The sequence below is a fragment of the Arachis hypogaea genome, chromosome 11 (assembly GCF_003086295.3).
Source record: "Arachis hypogaea cultivar Tifrunner chromosome 11, arahy.Tifrunner.gnm2.J5K5, whole genome shotgun sequence".
Lineage (NCBI taxonomy): Eukaryota > Viridiplantae > Streptophyta > Magnoliopsida > Fabales > Fabaceae > Arachis > Arachis hypogaea.
The window spans coordinates 16404255-16420261 of record NC_092046.1 but is presented as its reverse complement, the minus strand read 5'-3'; the positions used below and the strand labels follow the sequence as shown (position 1 = coordinate 16420261).

Here is a 16007-nt window from a genome sequence, read left to right as displayed (position 1 = left end):
GCAGATTTCATAATAATGCAGATTAACAATATAGATTTTAGAAAAATTTAAAAAATCCCAAATCTATCATCTATATAATGCAGATTAACAATAGATTTCAAAAAAAAATTAAAACACACAGATCTGTAGATGACGAGGCAGTTGCAGTCAGCAGTGACGAGGAGCAAACCCGAAGATGAAGTAAACGGTGACAAAAAATCGGCGATGCGCAAATAGCAATGCACAAATCTGTGGTGGAGACGGCGACGGGCAAATCTGTGGCGCTGATGATCTAACGAGGAGGAGGAGGGATGGCGCGCGAGGAGGAGCTCTGATGGGAAAAGGGGAAAAGGGAAGGCAGAACTTGATGAGAAAAGGGGAAAAGGGAAGAGGGAAGGTGAGGCGACCTTACCGAAGGAGGAGGAGCTCGCCGGCAAGTCTAGGAAGTGAAACGGAGGTGGCGGCAGTGATGAGGAGAGGATCTGAGAGTGAGGCTCGGGCAGAGAGCGTGAGTGAAATGGGAAATTGGGAATAGGGTTTGTTAAAAATATATGTATATACTGGGAATATTTTGGTAAATTGATATTTATGGGTATTAAACGGGTATCCATGGGGTGGGTATCTCTATCCCCGGCCCCGCCCCCGCCCCGTTTACTAAATGGATACCCATTCTCCGTCCCTGCTGGGGGAAATTACCATCTCTAGGTTTTTTGGGGATGGGTCTTTTTGTCTGGGTCAGGTTCTTCTTTGATGTTGTGATCCGGCCCAGTTGGACTTCTCTAACTAGGTTGTACAATTAATGCTGATTGTGTTAATACTTTTGTTAATAATACTGAATTTAATAATACTGGATTTATCGATTGTCAGATTCTGAGTTGTCGAGTTAATAATAGTTAATACTGATTCTGTTAATTTTTACTTGTTCCAAGCTGCTGATTTTTTAAAATAATAGTTGAATTGAATAATTCTATTAAACTTTTCTTAATACTCGAGTGATACACAACTATTGAGATTGTTGCTTCTTAACTTTGTTGAACTTGTGATTCACTGAGATGAAATTTTATTTGTATTCCTTTTTTTCTGAAGCACAACAAATTTTTCATTTTAAAGCTCTTGCATTTTGACTTTGTAAACAACTATCATGGAATATTACGTGTTGGAAGTTAGGTTTTGCTCTTTCATATTAATTAAGGCTAATATTAGTATATTATCCTTCTAAATATTTATTCCATTTCTGAATTGCCACAATGCATACATATATATCTTTTGTTTATTAAATCTACAGATTTGGTAGAAGAAGATATGTTTTATTTAATTAAATGTGAGTGTTGTAAAATTTAAAAAAATAATAAATAATTAGTCAATAAATTAATTATTTATTCAAAAAAATAGAAAATTAAATTTGATAAGTTAGAAGAATAGAAATATTTAAAATATGCATTTTGACATTAATTTTAAAAGTTTTGACCAAAAAACGGGCTAACGGGCCAAACTGCTTAAATTGGGCCCAAGGCCCATCATATAAAAGCCAACACTTACATCTTCTTCCCCAAATGAAAGTGAGGCACGCTGAAGAAGAGAGATTTCAGCTAGAACCCTAACCCCAAACCTTTTCCAACTTTAATCCCACATATCTTCCAATCCGAAACTCTGACCGTCGCACCGTTTGTGGCCGCGCGACCACCGCGTCGAACTTCTCAAATTCATCTTAACAAAGTGGTAAAAACTTTGCAATTCCTCACCCATCCTCTTTCTCCCTAATTTCGGAAATTTTTAGGGTTTTGGTATTGAGGATTTGTGTTTTGGTGATGTTAGGTGTGAATTAGTTTTGAAAAATCATTGGGCTTTACCCCCAATCATCTGCAGGAACGGTAAGAAACCTTGAACCCTTGTACCCTATTAAAATTAGTAAACCCTGTGTTGATTTTAGTGATATTTGTGTGGAATTAGATTTAATTCTGTGTTTTGGAGACAAATTGACGATATTGGGAGCTTGAATTTGAGTTTTTTTTGTGGCTGAAAATTTTCGTTTGGAGAGGAATTAGGCTTCGAATCTTGACGAACAGTGAATATTTGAGGTGTTCTGGGTTTAGGGAGGAATCGGTTAAGGTATGATTTTGGTTTCTCGTAGATAATATATAATTTCACATGAAAACTTAGGCTAGTTGACCGTTGGATAAGTTGAATTATATGAATTGTTGAGGATTAGTGATTATTGTTGGTTATTGTGAATGGTTTGAATAGTTGGAGTGATGAACTTAATGTTTATATGTTGATGTAGGTGATGTTCATGATGATTGGTGTGTATATGAATGATATTGGTTAAATTGTAGATGATATTGTGTTGAATGAATTATTGTATCAAGTGGTTGGAAATTTAGAATGTTGATTATGTAAGTAAATGAATGTTTGATATAGAGTAGGAATGATTATGTTGGATGGGATATGATTTGGTTGGTTTTGGATTGAGGTTTTGGAAAGAATGAGGTTTTGAACTCTTTGGTAAAAACTTATTTTTGAGCAACTTTGGCAGGCTATAATTTGGCTTCCGGACCCTCAAATTTTATCAAACTTATTTCAAATAAAAATTGGGTTCGTGAAGTTTACGACGTTCGAAGAATGGATTAAAAATAATTTTTAACAAAAAAGTTATGCGCGTTTGAGATTTGGTGTCAAAATCTGAAATTTTGCAGACTTAACAGCTTTTTGGAACCTTGGTTGGGCTTCTGTACGCAAACATGCACGCGACGCGGACCCTGGGCTCTGCCTAGATGTCACGTGTATGTTGGCATGGTCTGTGTACGCGAATCTGATGAATTTTCACCCATGCGTACGCGAAGATGATGTATTCAAACTCACACATACATGACTAACAAGCTACGTACGCGGGAACCCAATTTTGTTTCATGAGCTCGCGTACGCGGACGGTACTTGCATACGCGACTTTGGCATTTTTACACCCATGCGTACGCGAGCATGGGCATGCGTACGCATGATCCCTGATTCTCTAAAAAGTGTGTTTTTGAATTTTTAACCTATTTTCTAGCTTTTCAAACCTCTATAACTACCTTCTAAGACTCAATCTCTAGTTTCTAAGCATAGGGAGAAGAGTGGACCCATAGAGAGAGGTTGTGAAGGGAAGACTTGAATTGAGAATTTTAAATGGAGTTAAATATGGTATGAATGATGATAATACTAATATTGATTGATTGAGGAAGTGCGAAATGTTGAGATTATTATGAATGAATGTTGTATTGATAATGATTGATTGATATTGAATGATTATGGCATATGCACTTCTATTATCTGAGATACAAATTTTTCAGGGTAGACGTAGTGGCTTGCCACCACTTACTCCAAGTCAAAACTCGATACTCTGTTGATCTTACGTTGCAAAATGTGACCGGACACTTTAACTTCCCGGATTTTTTTTCCCAATGAGATGATAATGAATGATTGTGGTTATATGCATAGACTCTTAGGGATGCGCGCACAGAGTGACTGTCTAGGGTTAGCTACCGGACATGTCGGGTTTGGCTATATAACCGACAGATGAGACTCATTAGCCATAGGACAGGCATACATCATATGCATTTGTATGTTTTGCTTGAGTGTGCATTACTTGTTTGCCTAATTGATTAGTCATGCTTATCTGCTATTTGTCCTACTTGCTGTAATTGCATCATATCTGTGTTTTCTTTGTCTGTCTTATATGTCTTTGCTACTGAGAGATCCCTCATGTTGATAGAGGTGACGCTGAGGGTAGTTCCACCGGTGATTAGGAGGTTTGGGTTGACAGGAGGTGAAGAGTTAGATTAAACCTAGAATCCACAAATAGATTCCCGAATTTATGGTTTAGTATACTTCTTTAAGTTTAATTCTGGGTGTCAGAGTTCTACGAATGCCTCTAGCTTTTCCGGGACCTTATGCATTATTTATGTGGGCACCTTATGCATTATGTGGCTCACTCGATACATATATTGTTGTTTTTCAGATGCAAGTCGAGAGGCACCTCGCTGAGCATCTAGAGATCTCCTGAGCAAGCGAAGCTTTATTTTGGGGATGTTATATTTTGTTTTTATGCTATGTATATATGTAAATAGATATTCCTCTGTACATATTTTATGTTTGTCCCTCTTAGAGGTTGACTTGGAGAAACATGTTATCGCTTTTCTGTTATTGGGATATTTTGGGTTGTGTATATATATAGTTTCACTTCGACCGGCCTTAGCTTCGCAGGTCGAGTTTGGAGTTTGATATTTTGTATCTTTTGGTATCCTACCCTTTATGTATATGAGCTTTATCTTTCCTTTTTATCTGGTTATCCTTTTATGTGTGCGATGTGCTTTTCTTTTTGCAATTTTTGTTTAAACTTTTCTTCAAGGTTCCTAGTTACGAATTCTTTCAACCATATCTATCTATATATATTTTACTTTTAGAGGTCATACCTCACCACCTCTGTTTTACGACTTAAGCGTAAGGTTCTGTGTGGTAGAGTTTTACAAGTGTGCCTTGATGAAGATATTTATGCTCGTGATAGAATAGAAGTGTTTTTATATCTGAAATCTCACTCTTTTGATGGGTTGTTTAACACCTCAAACCTCAGATATAGTTGTTCAGTTCTAGACTCTAGTTTCCTTAAACTTTTCTGTTACTGAAACAATGAAGAGAGTTTTTCAAAATACATGTATTTGTATCACAATATGTAATTATTGGAAAAAATCAGGGGTTGATTGTTATTTTTGTTTTGCTTCAATTATTGTTGATTGTTGTTAACTTTCTTACTTAATTTTGTACTATTGTTCTGATTCTGTGTTAATTTTTTAGTTGTTGCCTTGTTGATTAGAAACTGATTAGAAATTTTTTATTTTGAAGATGAAACATTATGTATTTTGAAATTATATATTGAATTTTTAATAATTTTGTTTTATATTTAATTAAATTGGTTCAATTACAGTTCAACTTCGATTAGACCATTAAACTATTGAACCAGTCACTTGATCAATTCATTGACCGGTTCGGTTTTCACAACCTTGATTTCAACCCATAAAACCAAACATAAATATCACTTGTGTTGTTCTCTTCTTTTCGGTGAGTCCTTCTTTGTTCTGGCCAAAGCTTCAAATTTAGTGTCCCAAGGATCTTCAATTCAGTTTTCAATCCATGCCATCATTCCAACACCATCAGGTTGCACTCTCAGTTGAACTCTCACTCATTCCAACAATGCCGTCGCCTCTACCAAAAGAAACGATAACTTCCACTCTCCATTGGTAACTAACTAATTAACTATTTTCTTCACTCGTCATTCTTCACTACCTTCTCTTTAAGTTCTTCACCCTTGTTTGTTTGTTTGTTTCTATGTGTGCTTATGTATCTTGAATATGTTGAACAGTTGATTATTAGAGTAAATTTGGAAATTTGATACATTTATAATTCAATAAATCTGGTAATAAATTGTATAATTGACTTATGAATATTCCAAAATTTACAAAGTGATAGATATTGTGAAACACAGTAAGTTGAGATATATATTTAGATGAGAGTACAACACAGTAAGTGATAGATATTTCCAAAACTTATTGAGATATATTTATAATTCAAGTATCATCTAAATATATATCTCAATAAGTTGAGAGTACAACACAGTAAGGTTGCTTTTTCAAGCAAATTGGTCACCTTAAAAGATTCAAATTTCTATGCTAATAGTGTATCAAAGTTGATCTCTATGATATATATACAAAGCAAAACTTGTAATACAAGGTGGTGTCTTCCATCTTCTCTTTTTCTGCTTCATATTCTGAAGTTAGCAATTGTGTGTCATCAAACTTAGATTGGCAAGAACGCAAGCAAGGTGACTCATCACCGTCTGATCACGATATCACCAGGTGACGGCAGATATCATGGGGATTGGACAAGCAACTACGATGTATCATTGCAAGACCTACAGTTACAGGATTTGATTGATGATAATGAGCAACACAAGGATGCATAACTATTCATCAAACTCAACATTCAAAAGGTGGTTCCAGAGTATTTCATTTTGATGTTTGAGTAGCAACTTAGATTCAAATTTGTTACTGACATGGTATTGAAATATGTTTACTTGTGTGTTCATACATTGACCTAGAATTCATGCTCCAAAATTTTCAAATTTAGTCTGATTAGTCACTTGTCAATGCTTGTGCATGGTAATGCCAGCATGCAAGCTTTGGCTTATTAGTGGATGGAGAGTTATGACATCATTCATTAGAAAGTGTGGCATCTGTATGTTCACAATGTGGCATTCTCTTTCTTTTTTCTTTTTTTTTTCCACTCAGATTATTATGCATGGATCATTGTTGGTTGTTATATTTTTTTTGCAGTATTTTTGATATTATGAATTTGATCTCTACCCTCTTCTCTTTCCCATTTAGTATTTGAGAGAGTTATATTAGAGTTTAGAGATGTAGGCCTGCTACATATACAAGCATTTTTGGCTTACAAGTTATACAAGTTGGCCCAAGTCCAAGAAAAAAACACGTGCACTACTCCTTTAAATTGAGCGTCCAACGCACGCGCCTTACAACACGTTCATTATGCTGCACTTTTCCTCTTCTTCTTCAATCAAAACGCAAACCGTCAAGATTCAAGCGACATTCGAAACAAACTATGATTCTGCGAAGAGTAGAAGAAATCAAGAAGAAAAGATACAAATCTCCATAAAAAATCACCAGAAAAAATGAAGAAACATTATTCAAGGTACTGTTTTACTGTTCTTCTAGGTTTTTTTTCTAGATTGTCTCTGCCATGTGCCTCATCCTTAACCAGCAAAATATTAAAAGATTTCAAGAAGAACTGTCTCCCCTTAATATTGGGTGTATTTCTTAAATCCTTTGGGTGTATTTCTGTAATCCTTTGGGTTTATTTCTGTAATCGTTTGGTTTATTTCTGTAACCGTTTGGGTGTATTTCTGTAACCATTTGGGTGTATTTCTATAATCCTTTGAGTGTATTTCTGTAATCGTTTGGGTGTATTTCTGAAGTTCCATTATCTTCAAAACAATTTCAAAACTTGATTTCACAAACCATGAAAATCGAAAAAAACAGAAGGAAATCGAAGGCAAAGAGAGAACGCACAAAAGAGATCGAACAAATTTGGCAAGAAACTTGAAAAAGGAAACAAAATCTTTTGAAAAATGGAAGTTATATATTCACGCGTTAATTGATTTGGATTGATTTAAAAGTTTATTAAAGAGGCCCGTAACATAAGCAGCGCGTTTATGTGGTTTCGTTCTCTTCAGACTTGTAAAGCTTGTAAGTGCAAAACACTTATATGTAGAGATTAATTCTTAGATATATAATATTAGTGTACTTCTTCTTGTAAACTTAAACTTTTGGAAGAAGTAGTTCATGACATACTATCAAAACTTCTATGATCTAAAGGTTTAGTCCTTTAGAGTTTGATCATTGTTATTAAAAATCTCAGCATAAAACAAACAAAAAGAGAAAGAAAAGAAAACCTATACAAAATTTATGCAAACCCAAAAAGAGGCTCTTGCATGAAGGGACGTGTTTAAGATTTAACCATGTATGATCTCCTTCTATAAACCTAAGCTTTTGGGAGAAGTGGTTTTATGATAAGTCATGCCTACATCTAAACCATTTCTTTCCCCTAGATGAAGTGATTTTACCAAGCCATATTCAGGTTTTGGTACAACTAAGGATAAATATCTATGTGAATTTGGTAGAATGAAAATTTCATATATTATTTGGCTACTAAAGTATTATTGATTGGTGTTTTTGATGAATTTATTCTATTTTGTCCCCATTTCTTTTTTGATGATCAAAGATTGACGCAAACTTTAACATATGGGTTCTCATGGCAAATAGAGATAACCACAAGATACAACTACCTGAAATTGGTGGTGACCCTTCTGTGAGTCTCTAAATACATTGAGTTTCATCATTTTTGGGTCTCGCTTTATGCATATAAATTTGAAAAGCTTGCTTTGGTTTTTCCTTCTTCGCAATTCCAAAACTTAGTAAAACTTTTCAAAAGAATATAATATTTTATTGTCAACTTAAGCTATTATCTATGTTGTGACATACTATGCTTTGAATGGATACAACTTTTACCACCACTATATTAAAAGATTAAGGCGGAATAATTATGCCTCGTTATGTATACTCATTGTTCAATCATTGGAGGCTTTTGAAGCTATCATGCCTCACAACAAAACAGCAAAAATACCTTGTCCATTGTTTCAGATTCAAATATGATTAAGTCAATCTAACCCAGCTGATCTTTTCAATACAGGTGATATGTCAGACCAGGATCTGAAGTTAATCTGGATTCTCTTGTACAAGATGCTATCAGGCTAAACTCCACAGTAAAAGGTGTGTTCATTAGAATTTCAAATCATTAAAAGTTCTTATTTTAAAAACTTTAATTTCTTTTTTCACGTATTAATTTGCAGGATACTTGCTCTGAGTTGTGCGAGAAATCTGAGGGTACAATACTATGTAAGCACCTCCAATTTTCAAAATGAAAAAATTGAAAACTTAACAATGAGGCCACTGTTTATTGCTTTTCAAATTTTCTTACCTTTTTTTATTGCTATCATACATACAAGAGGCACCATGTAAAATATTTAGCTAAAACTAATGAAAGTTTGTTTTGGTTTTTCAGTTTCAAGTGGACAAAGTCAGGCCTATGTTGATAAAAAGTGGTTTTCTAGATTACTGGAACTGAAGAAAAAAAAAAAAGAAAACTCACGATTTATACAGCATGGAAATTAGAAGTTCCTTGTACATAGTCAATTTGCAAATAGATTGTATGTATAAGTAATGACTCATCAACAAAATAATATCACACATTTACTTAAATTTTGCATATTTTCATACTTACAGAAGGTGAATATCATACTCTAAATCCTTACACTTAGCCATGAACATTCTACTCTGAGTCATTGTAGTAAGTCAGCATACTTAAGACTGAAATTAACTTCATATAATCCAAATACTACATTTCAAATGGCACTCAAGTTTATGCTATAGGAACTTTTATCCAAGGAGGAGATATTATTGGTTTGCTCTCTTCATATAAAAAATGTTAATAACTTCAAATTCTCAATCATTGTCATTACCACAAAAAAATATGTAAACAATTTCAATGTCCATCCATATTGATTACCAGACGAGCTTTTAGAGAACATGATCTGCAGGGAAGAATAAGTGATCCCAGCAAAGAATTATTGTTCAATATAGATATTCTACTTTCATCCCTCAACAAGGAATACCCCATTTTTTGCAATTCCAATGAGTCTATAGAGAAGTAATCTCCACATCTGCACTGATAAAACAGTTCTAATGCTTCTCCGTCATCTTCAGCCATCATATCCTCTAAGCTTAAATCTTCTGCAACATCAACAGCCGAGACATCACGCCTTGAACTTCGAAGCTCATTATCATAAAATAAACGAGAGCTTGAATCGCCAAGAACTTCCCATGCCTTTTGTACTTTGAGAAATCTATCTCCACTAATTTGATTGCTGCCGGATGCATCAGAAGATTTCAATAGCTTATCAGGATGTAAACTGAGTATGGCGGAGCGGTAACTAGCACGGATTTCTTCATAACTTGAATCTTCCTTGACATTGAGAACCTCATAATGCGTTTCATGAATGACATTCTTGTCCAGAAGCATTGTTACTTGTTGGACGTTAATTTTTACTCAGAAAGGCAAGGTTCTCTGCATTCAAGAGAGAAACATCAGCAACAAGGAAAATGACATATTATTATCAATTTAATGTTATTGTGTGGACAGTTTTCAGATTAATCTATTATCTATTATATATTACTAATTTTACAACCAAAATGTGCCACATGTCACGCCCTCATTACAATTAAAATCAAATTTTTTCCTCCAAAATTAAATAGTTCTTCCCTCCTTCCTACTAATTTTATAACTAAAATGTGCCATATATCATTCTCTCATTATAATTGAAATCAAATCTTTCCCTCCAAAATTAAAGAGTTCTTCCCTCCTCCCTCTTCTTTTATCTATCCCTTTCATTTTTTCAACCACTCTCTCTTTTATATATAGTTATCAATGACTAATTATAAATTTGACAATCAAAATGTGCAACATAACATTCTTTATTAAAATTAAAATTGGAATATTAAAATTGAAATTGAAATATAACTATATTATATATTATATTATATTATATATTACTATCTAATTTAATAACAAAATGTGTCACATGACACTCTTATTAAACTTAGGAGAAAATATTTTCTTCCAAAATTAATAAACCCTCTTCCTAAATTCTCTCATCTACCTCTCTCCCTTTTGTTATTTCTCTCTATCATTCTCACTCTATATATAATTAATTATATATTTATATATTATTGTCTAATTTAATAACCAAATGTGTCACATGACATTTTCTTATTAAAATTAAGAGAAAATATTTTCCTCCAAAATTAATAAACTCCCTTCTTAAATTCTCTCATCTATCTCTCTTCCTTTTTCTATTTCTCTCTATCCATCCCACTCTCTATATAATTTATAATTTATATTAGTAATTTGAGAAATCAAAATCTATCACCCGATATTTTAATTATAATTAAAATAAAAATTTTTTCTTTCAAAATTAACAAACTTCCTCTCTATTCATTTTATTCGAGGCTAGTTCATTTTATTGTCTTCGTTCTTCTTGGTCTTAGCTTGAACGAGTGTTGCTGATACTAAGTTTGATCTGCCTGCGTGCTCCCACTCCCAGGGGAAGATGCACGTCTTCGGCTGGACTCGAGGGTAGTTCATTTGATTGTCTCTGTTCTTCTTGTTCTTAGATAGGACAAGTGTTGTTGATACTACCAAGTTCGAGGGAGATGCACGTCTTCGGGTGGACTCAAAGGTAGTTCATTTTATTGTCTCTGTTCTTCTTGTTCTTAGCTTGGACGAGTGTTGCTGATTTTGTAATCATGTGCGGGGTTGTTTAAAGAATATATGAAGTTTTGTCTCTAATGGGTAAATACAAAAAATAAATTGGGACAATTCTGTAAATATTTAAGGCAGCTCCATCAAATGTAACTCTTATAAAAATATGCATCAAATACTTTGTCCTCGTAAGTATATCACATGGATATATATGGTTCTTGTAATCTTGTCATTATTGACATTAGTTCCACAAACATTGGTGATAAATGAGGGAGGAAAAGAAAAAGAATAACTACTGACCTCTACTAAGTAGTTAGGTTTATAAAGTTGGTCCATCTCCTCTGGCTCTTTCTTATGCATCATTTCCGACTTCCCTGAACTTCAAAGCATGTATCCGATCAACCTGAATCCCTGGCATTCCAAATGCTGGTCCGTTCTTCCATTCCTGAGGAATTGAAGTTGCCGTGAGATGTGACATCCAAATTCCAAATAGCCCATAAATTGTTTTCAATAACAAAAACAATTGGCAATTTCCATGAAGCTTCCATGTTAAGGCATTTTTAGAACCATCCATTATTACAAGTTCTAGCTCCGGCAAACACCAATGTCACATGAGCAGAATCTTCCTATTTCAGCCACTAGCCAACTACCTCTATAGTCTACACTTACAGGAGAATGCTGCACAGCTTCTCCAGTAGTCCAGTATCTACGGGAACACCTTCACTGATGCAAGTAGGCCCATCAATCAAATTACGCTAGTCAAGAAGACAAGAACATTTGCCTTGAGCCACATTGTCCTCTACAGCACCTTGTGGCCTTTCCAAAGTGCTCACTCCTGATGTTGCATGTTGGGGCACCCTTACTGAGGACAGCTTGTCCTAAGACGTCCAAATGTCTCCCTCTTATGATTCTGAAATTGCCTTTGCTGAGCTGAAGGCCATCAAGCTGACTACATTTTGTTCTGCATTATAATGAGTTCATGCATCTTTGCAACATGGGGGACAAAAACCTGCATTAAGATGCTCTTGGATTGGCTCGTATCTTCCTAATTAAGTAGTTCTCTAAACCAATTCCAGCATCCACTATTCTAGTATGACCTGTTATTTCAATCTTGAGAACTTGCTCCAAAACATCTCTGCTCCTCACAACATCATCCACTTCACATATTAAAGGTATTATGATTGCCCAGGTATCCATATGAGGAGCTTCCCCATGCTCAAGCGATTTGGTAAGAACTCCACAAGCTTCCTCAATCTTACCAACATTGCAGAAACCCTTTACTAGGCCATGAATAACAGCAAAATACGGAGAAAAACCCTTAGACAGCATCTCCTTCATGTAGTTATTTGCCTCATCAAGCATTCCTTTGTCACATAACCCACCAACCAAAGTTCGATATGACACAACATTAGGCAAGCACCCATTGTTCTGCATATCAGCAATAACTTTACAAGCATCATGGGCGCGCCCTTCTCTGCAGAACCCCGATATAACAGTATTATAATGAACTATGTCAGGATTGCACCCTTTGATCTTCATCCTACAAAGAAGCTTGTAAGCTTCTCTAAGCTTCTTCTTCCTACACAAACTGTTCAACAAAGTGGTGTAAGTCAGAGCGTCAGGAACGAACCCTTTGTTCAACATATCCTCCAACAAATCCACAGCTCCATTCACTTGATTCTTCCTACACATTGCCTGCATCAGAATCCGGTAACACTCGATATCAGGAACAATATCTCTCTTAAACATTTTGTTGAACAGGTGGAAGGCAATGCTAATATCTCCATTCAAACAGAAAGCCCGCATGAGAATATTGTAGGACTGAGTATTGGGTGACACACCGTGCCTATGAGCATCCCTGAAGAGATCGAATGCAGTTCGAACAAAGTTACGGTGGGATACAAGAATCTCAAGAATGCGGTTGAGGTGTTTGGGCAAAGGTTTGAAACCGTATTGAAGCATAGTGTAGAAGGTTTTGAGGGCCTTATCGGGTAAATCAGCTTCGCCATAGACTCTGATCAAGTAGGAGAACAAGGTAGGAGTGATTGGGTAGGATTCGGATTTGAGGCGGCGAACAAGGTCATCGACAAGGGAGAATTGCCTTGAGCGGCCCAATTTGAGGATGAGAATGAGGTAGGTAGAGTAAGAATGGCAAAAGTTGGGATGGCGAGAGGCGCATTCGAAGATTTTTTTGGCAAGAAGAGGGTCCGATTGGGAAGCTATGAGCTTCTGGACTCTAGATGGAGACCCAATTGGGGAATTGGAGCGAGAAGAATAGAAAGATTGTTGGTTTGGGTTTTGTGAAAAATCGAAGGAGATGATGCGATGGGAAGACAGGGTGATTAGGGTTTTGGTGGAACGGAGAAATGATCTGTGCAGACTCGGTGAGGTCATGGTGGTGGCTCAAGAAGGTGAGCAGGCGAGGGCAAGTCAATGCTAATTGTGGGTGTATATTCGTGGTTAGTGTCCTTTGTTTCTGTTGAGGAGATATGGACACTGTGGGTGTTCGCAACGCGGTTTGGTTTGGTTTTTAGGGAAAAAAAAAAACATCCGATCCAATTGTAAAAAAATTAATTGGTTAGGTTTGGTTTGATTTTTTCCGAGGCCAACCAAACTGAATTGAAATTGATTGATTTGATTCGATTTTTCGATTTTTCACCATGACCTTCATCAACTCACCTTCTGTTTCACCAATGTTGTCACACTTTACTATTATCAAATTGCAGAAATATCACAAAAAAATAAAATAAGAACACTAGAACAGAGAACATTAAACTAAAATTAGAACTGCACAAATTAAAATTAGAACACTAAAATTAAAACAGCATAATTTGAAACCTCAAACCACAAATTAAAATTAAATAATTGAAAAACAGCAACCACAAAAGTTAAGTTAAATGAGAGAACGTTAATGGGGTCGAAATAGTGTTTCTTCGACCTTGTTTAATAGAAGACCTTAACATTCAACAAAGCATGATTTTCTTTGATTAGTGTCACTAACAAATAACGACGTACTAACACAATCACAATTAAAAACCTAGTTATCAAAACTAAACCAACAACCGATCGAGTTAGAGTACTTGGTTAATGGGTTACTGATTCAACCGTTAGATAACTGGTTAAGCCGGTTATAATTAAATAATAATATATGATATTTTTTTTCATAATAAGTTATTTTTATTTTATTGCTTTTAACATTGAATACCACTGAACTACTTTAGATGTCTACCTGATCAACAAAGTATAAACTAAAGAGTGCATATAAATGTTAACAAAATTTTTAAATCAATATTTTAGAGCCATACAAAAAATACAACAGAGATCAGTTCAGGAGACAAAACACAAAACTCCAATGCACATCTTTAAGTATTTATTACTAAAAGGTTGTGAGAATCGAATCGGTTAAGTGACGGATTCAATGATTCAATAGTACAACCGAGATCGAATCATAGTTGAATCGATTTAATTAAATATACAATCAAATTATTAAAAATTTAATATATAATTTCAAATATCCAAATTCTATTATTTCTAAACTAATAAAATTTAAAATTTTGTAATTTGACATAATATCTTATACATATTTTATCATTAAAAATTCACAAAATAAAACATTTCTAAATAATTTCTAAGTTCTAATTAAGTAATCAGCAACAATACTTATCAATCAACAACAAAAACTTAGAATAAAAAAATTTCAACGATAAAAAATATAAACTTACACAAAAACTTAAAACATCAGCAACTAAACTCACAAAAAACTTTCAACAGACTTCTAATAAGTATTCAACAAAAAAAAAACTGAGAATCCAAAAACAGAAAACTCAGCCTCCAAAGCCAGAAAATCAAAAAAATTAAGCAAAAAATCTAAACCAAGCATCCAAACTAAATTCAGAATAACATTAGTAACAACCCCAATTCAAAATACAAAATCAACAACAACCATTCAAATCAACCATCAACCCCAATTCAGAACCCCATCAACAAGATTAACTCAGACAAATTAACTCAGCAAAAAAGCAAAAAAATTCAACAGAGTCATTTAAATCAACCATCAACCATTATTTCAGAAAATCAGCAACAACAAAAATTGAAGCGTGCTTACCGGCGACGGAAGGAGGAAGGAAAGTGAGCTCGGAGAGAGAGAGAGAGGGGGGCTCGAAGACAGAGGCTTGATGACGAGGACAGAGAAGACGAGTTCAGGGCCGACGACGGAGACTGGCTTGACAACGACGACAGAGACTGCGACGCCAAGAACTCTGAGCAGACCTTCTGGCGATGTCGAAAAGAAGGGGATCCAGGAGGCGAGGGCCAATCAGACCTTCATGAGGCGACGACGGCAACCGCTGTCTGTCACCGCCGGCGGCGAAAGTGGTGGCGTTCTGATAGGGTTTAGCATGGGCAGGTGAATTGTGAGAGAGAGATAAGGGGGGTTTTGGTTGGTGAATTGTGACTTATGAGAGAGAGAAGGCGTGTTCTGATTTTGTCTTTTAGAAATTCAAAAAAGGTCAGGTGCGAATTGACTTTACGTGAATTTGATATCTAGCGACTCTTAGTTATTAACTTCATGTGAAATCGACTGCACCTAAATTTTCACCTTCAAAAAATCAAAAATCTTTAAAAGTGGGTTGATTTTTAGCTATTAACTTCATGTGAAGTCGACTGCACCTAAATTTCCACCTTCAAAAAATAAAAAATCTTTAAAAGTGTGTTTGAAATACCTTTGAATAGAATTTTCAAAGGAAATAATTTTTTAGTTTGGAATGCGTATTATTTTTGTTGTGATAAAGATGCATGGGGTGTGGATACTCGTTAATATTTGGATAGCTAATTTTTTTCAGTAAAAAATTCACACTATTAAAAAAAGACTGAAATTAATTATATTTAAAATTTTAATTTTTGTACTTATAAATAGAGAGTTTGATATAAAGTATAACACACAATAATAAAATAATTTCCTTTTTCTTTTATATTACCAAAACACTTTTTTCTTTTTTTATATACTTTACTACATATATTAGTAAATATATATATATATATATATATATATATATTATATTGAGATATTAATTGTAGTGAATATTATTACTAAAATTATTTAAGTA

General features: G+C 34.7%; 2 protein-coding genes and 1 pseudogene across 3 annotated transcripts; 1 reads left to right on the top strand and 2 right to left on the bottom strand.

Moving 5' to 3' along the window:
• The first annotated feature begins 313 nt into the window (after window positions 1–313).
• On the top strand, window positions 314–9646 carry LOC112720407 (large ribosomal RNA subunit accumulation protein YCED homolog 2, chloroplastic-like; annotated as a pseudogene).
• Window positions 9019–15407, bottom strand: LOC112720406 (uncharacterized). Of its 2 annotated transcripts, none has more exons than XM_029290134.2 (3): window positions 15008–15407; window positions 11203–13611; window positions 9019–9708 (listed from the first exon to the last, which is right to left on the bottom strand). In XM_029290134.2, the coding sequence occupies exon 2, from the start codon at window positions 13294–13296 to the stop codon at window positions 11917–11919; it is 1380 nt and encodes a 459-aa protein (XP_029145967.1). In that variant the 5' UTR covers window positions 13297–13611; window positions 15008–15407; the 3' UTR covers window positions 9019–9708; window positions 11203–11916. The 2 variants fall into 2 exon arrangements, with proteins under 2 accessions (XP_029145967.1, XP_029145968.1); XM_029290135.2 differs by having other exon boundaries at window positions 11203–13584.
• On the bottom strand, window positions 9127–9663 carry LOC114923998 (uncharacterized). Its single transcript, XM_029289901.1, has one exon. It carries the CDS (start codon window positions 9661–9663, stop codon window positions 9127–9129), a length of 537 nt encoding a protein of 178 aa, XP_029145734.1.
• Window positions 15408–16007: the final 600 nt, after the last annotated feature.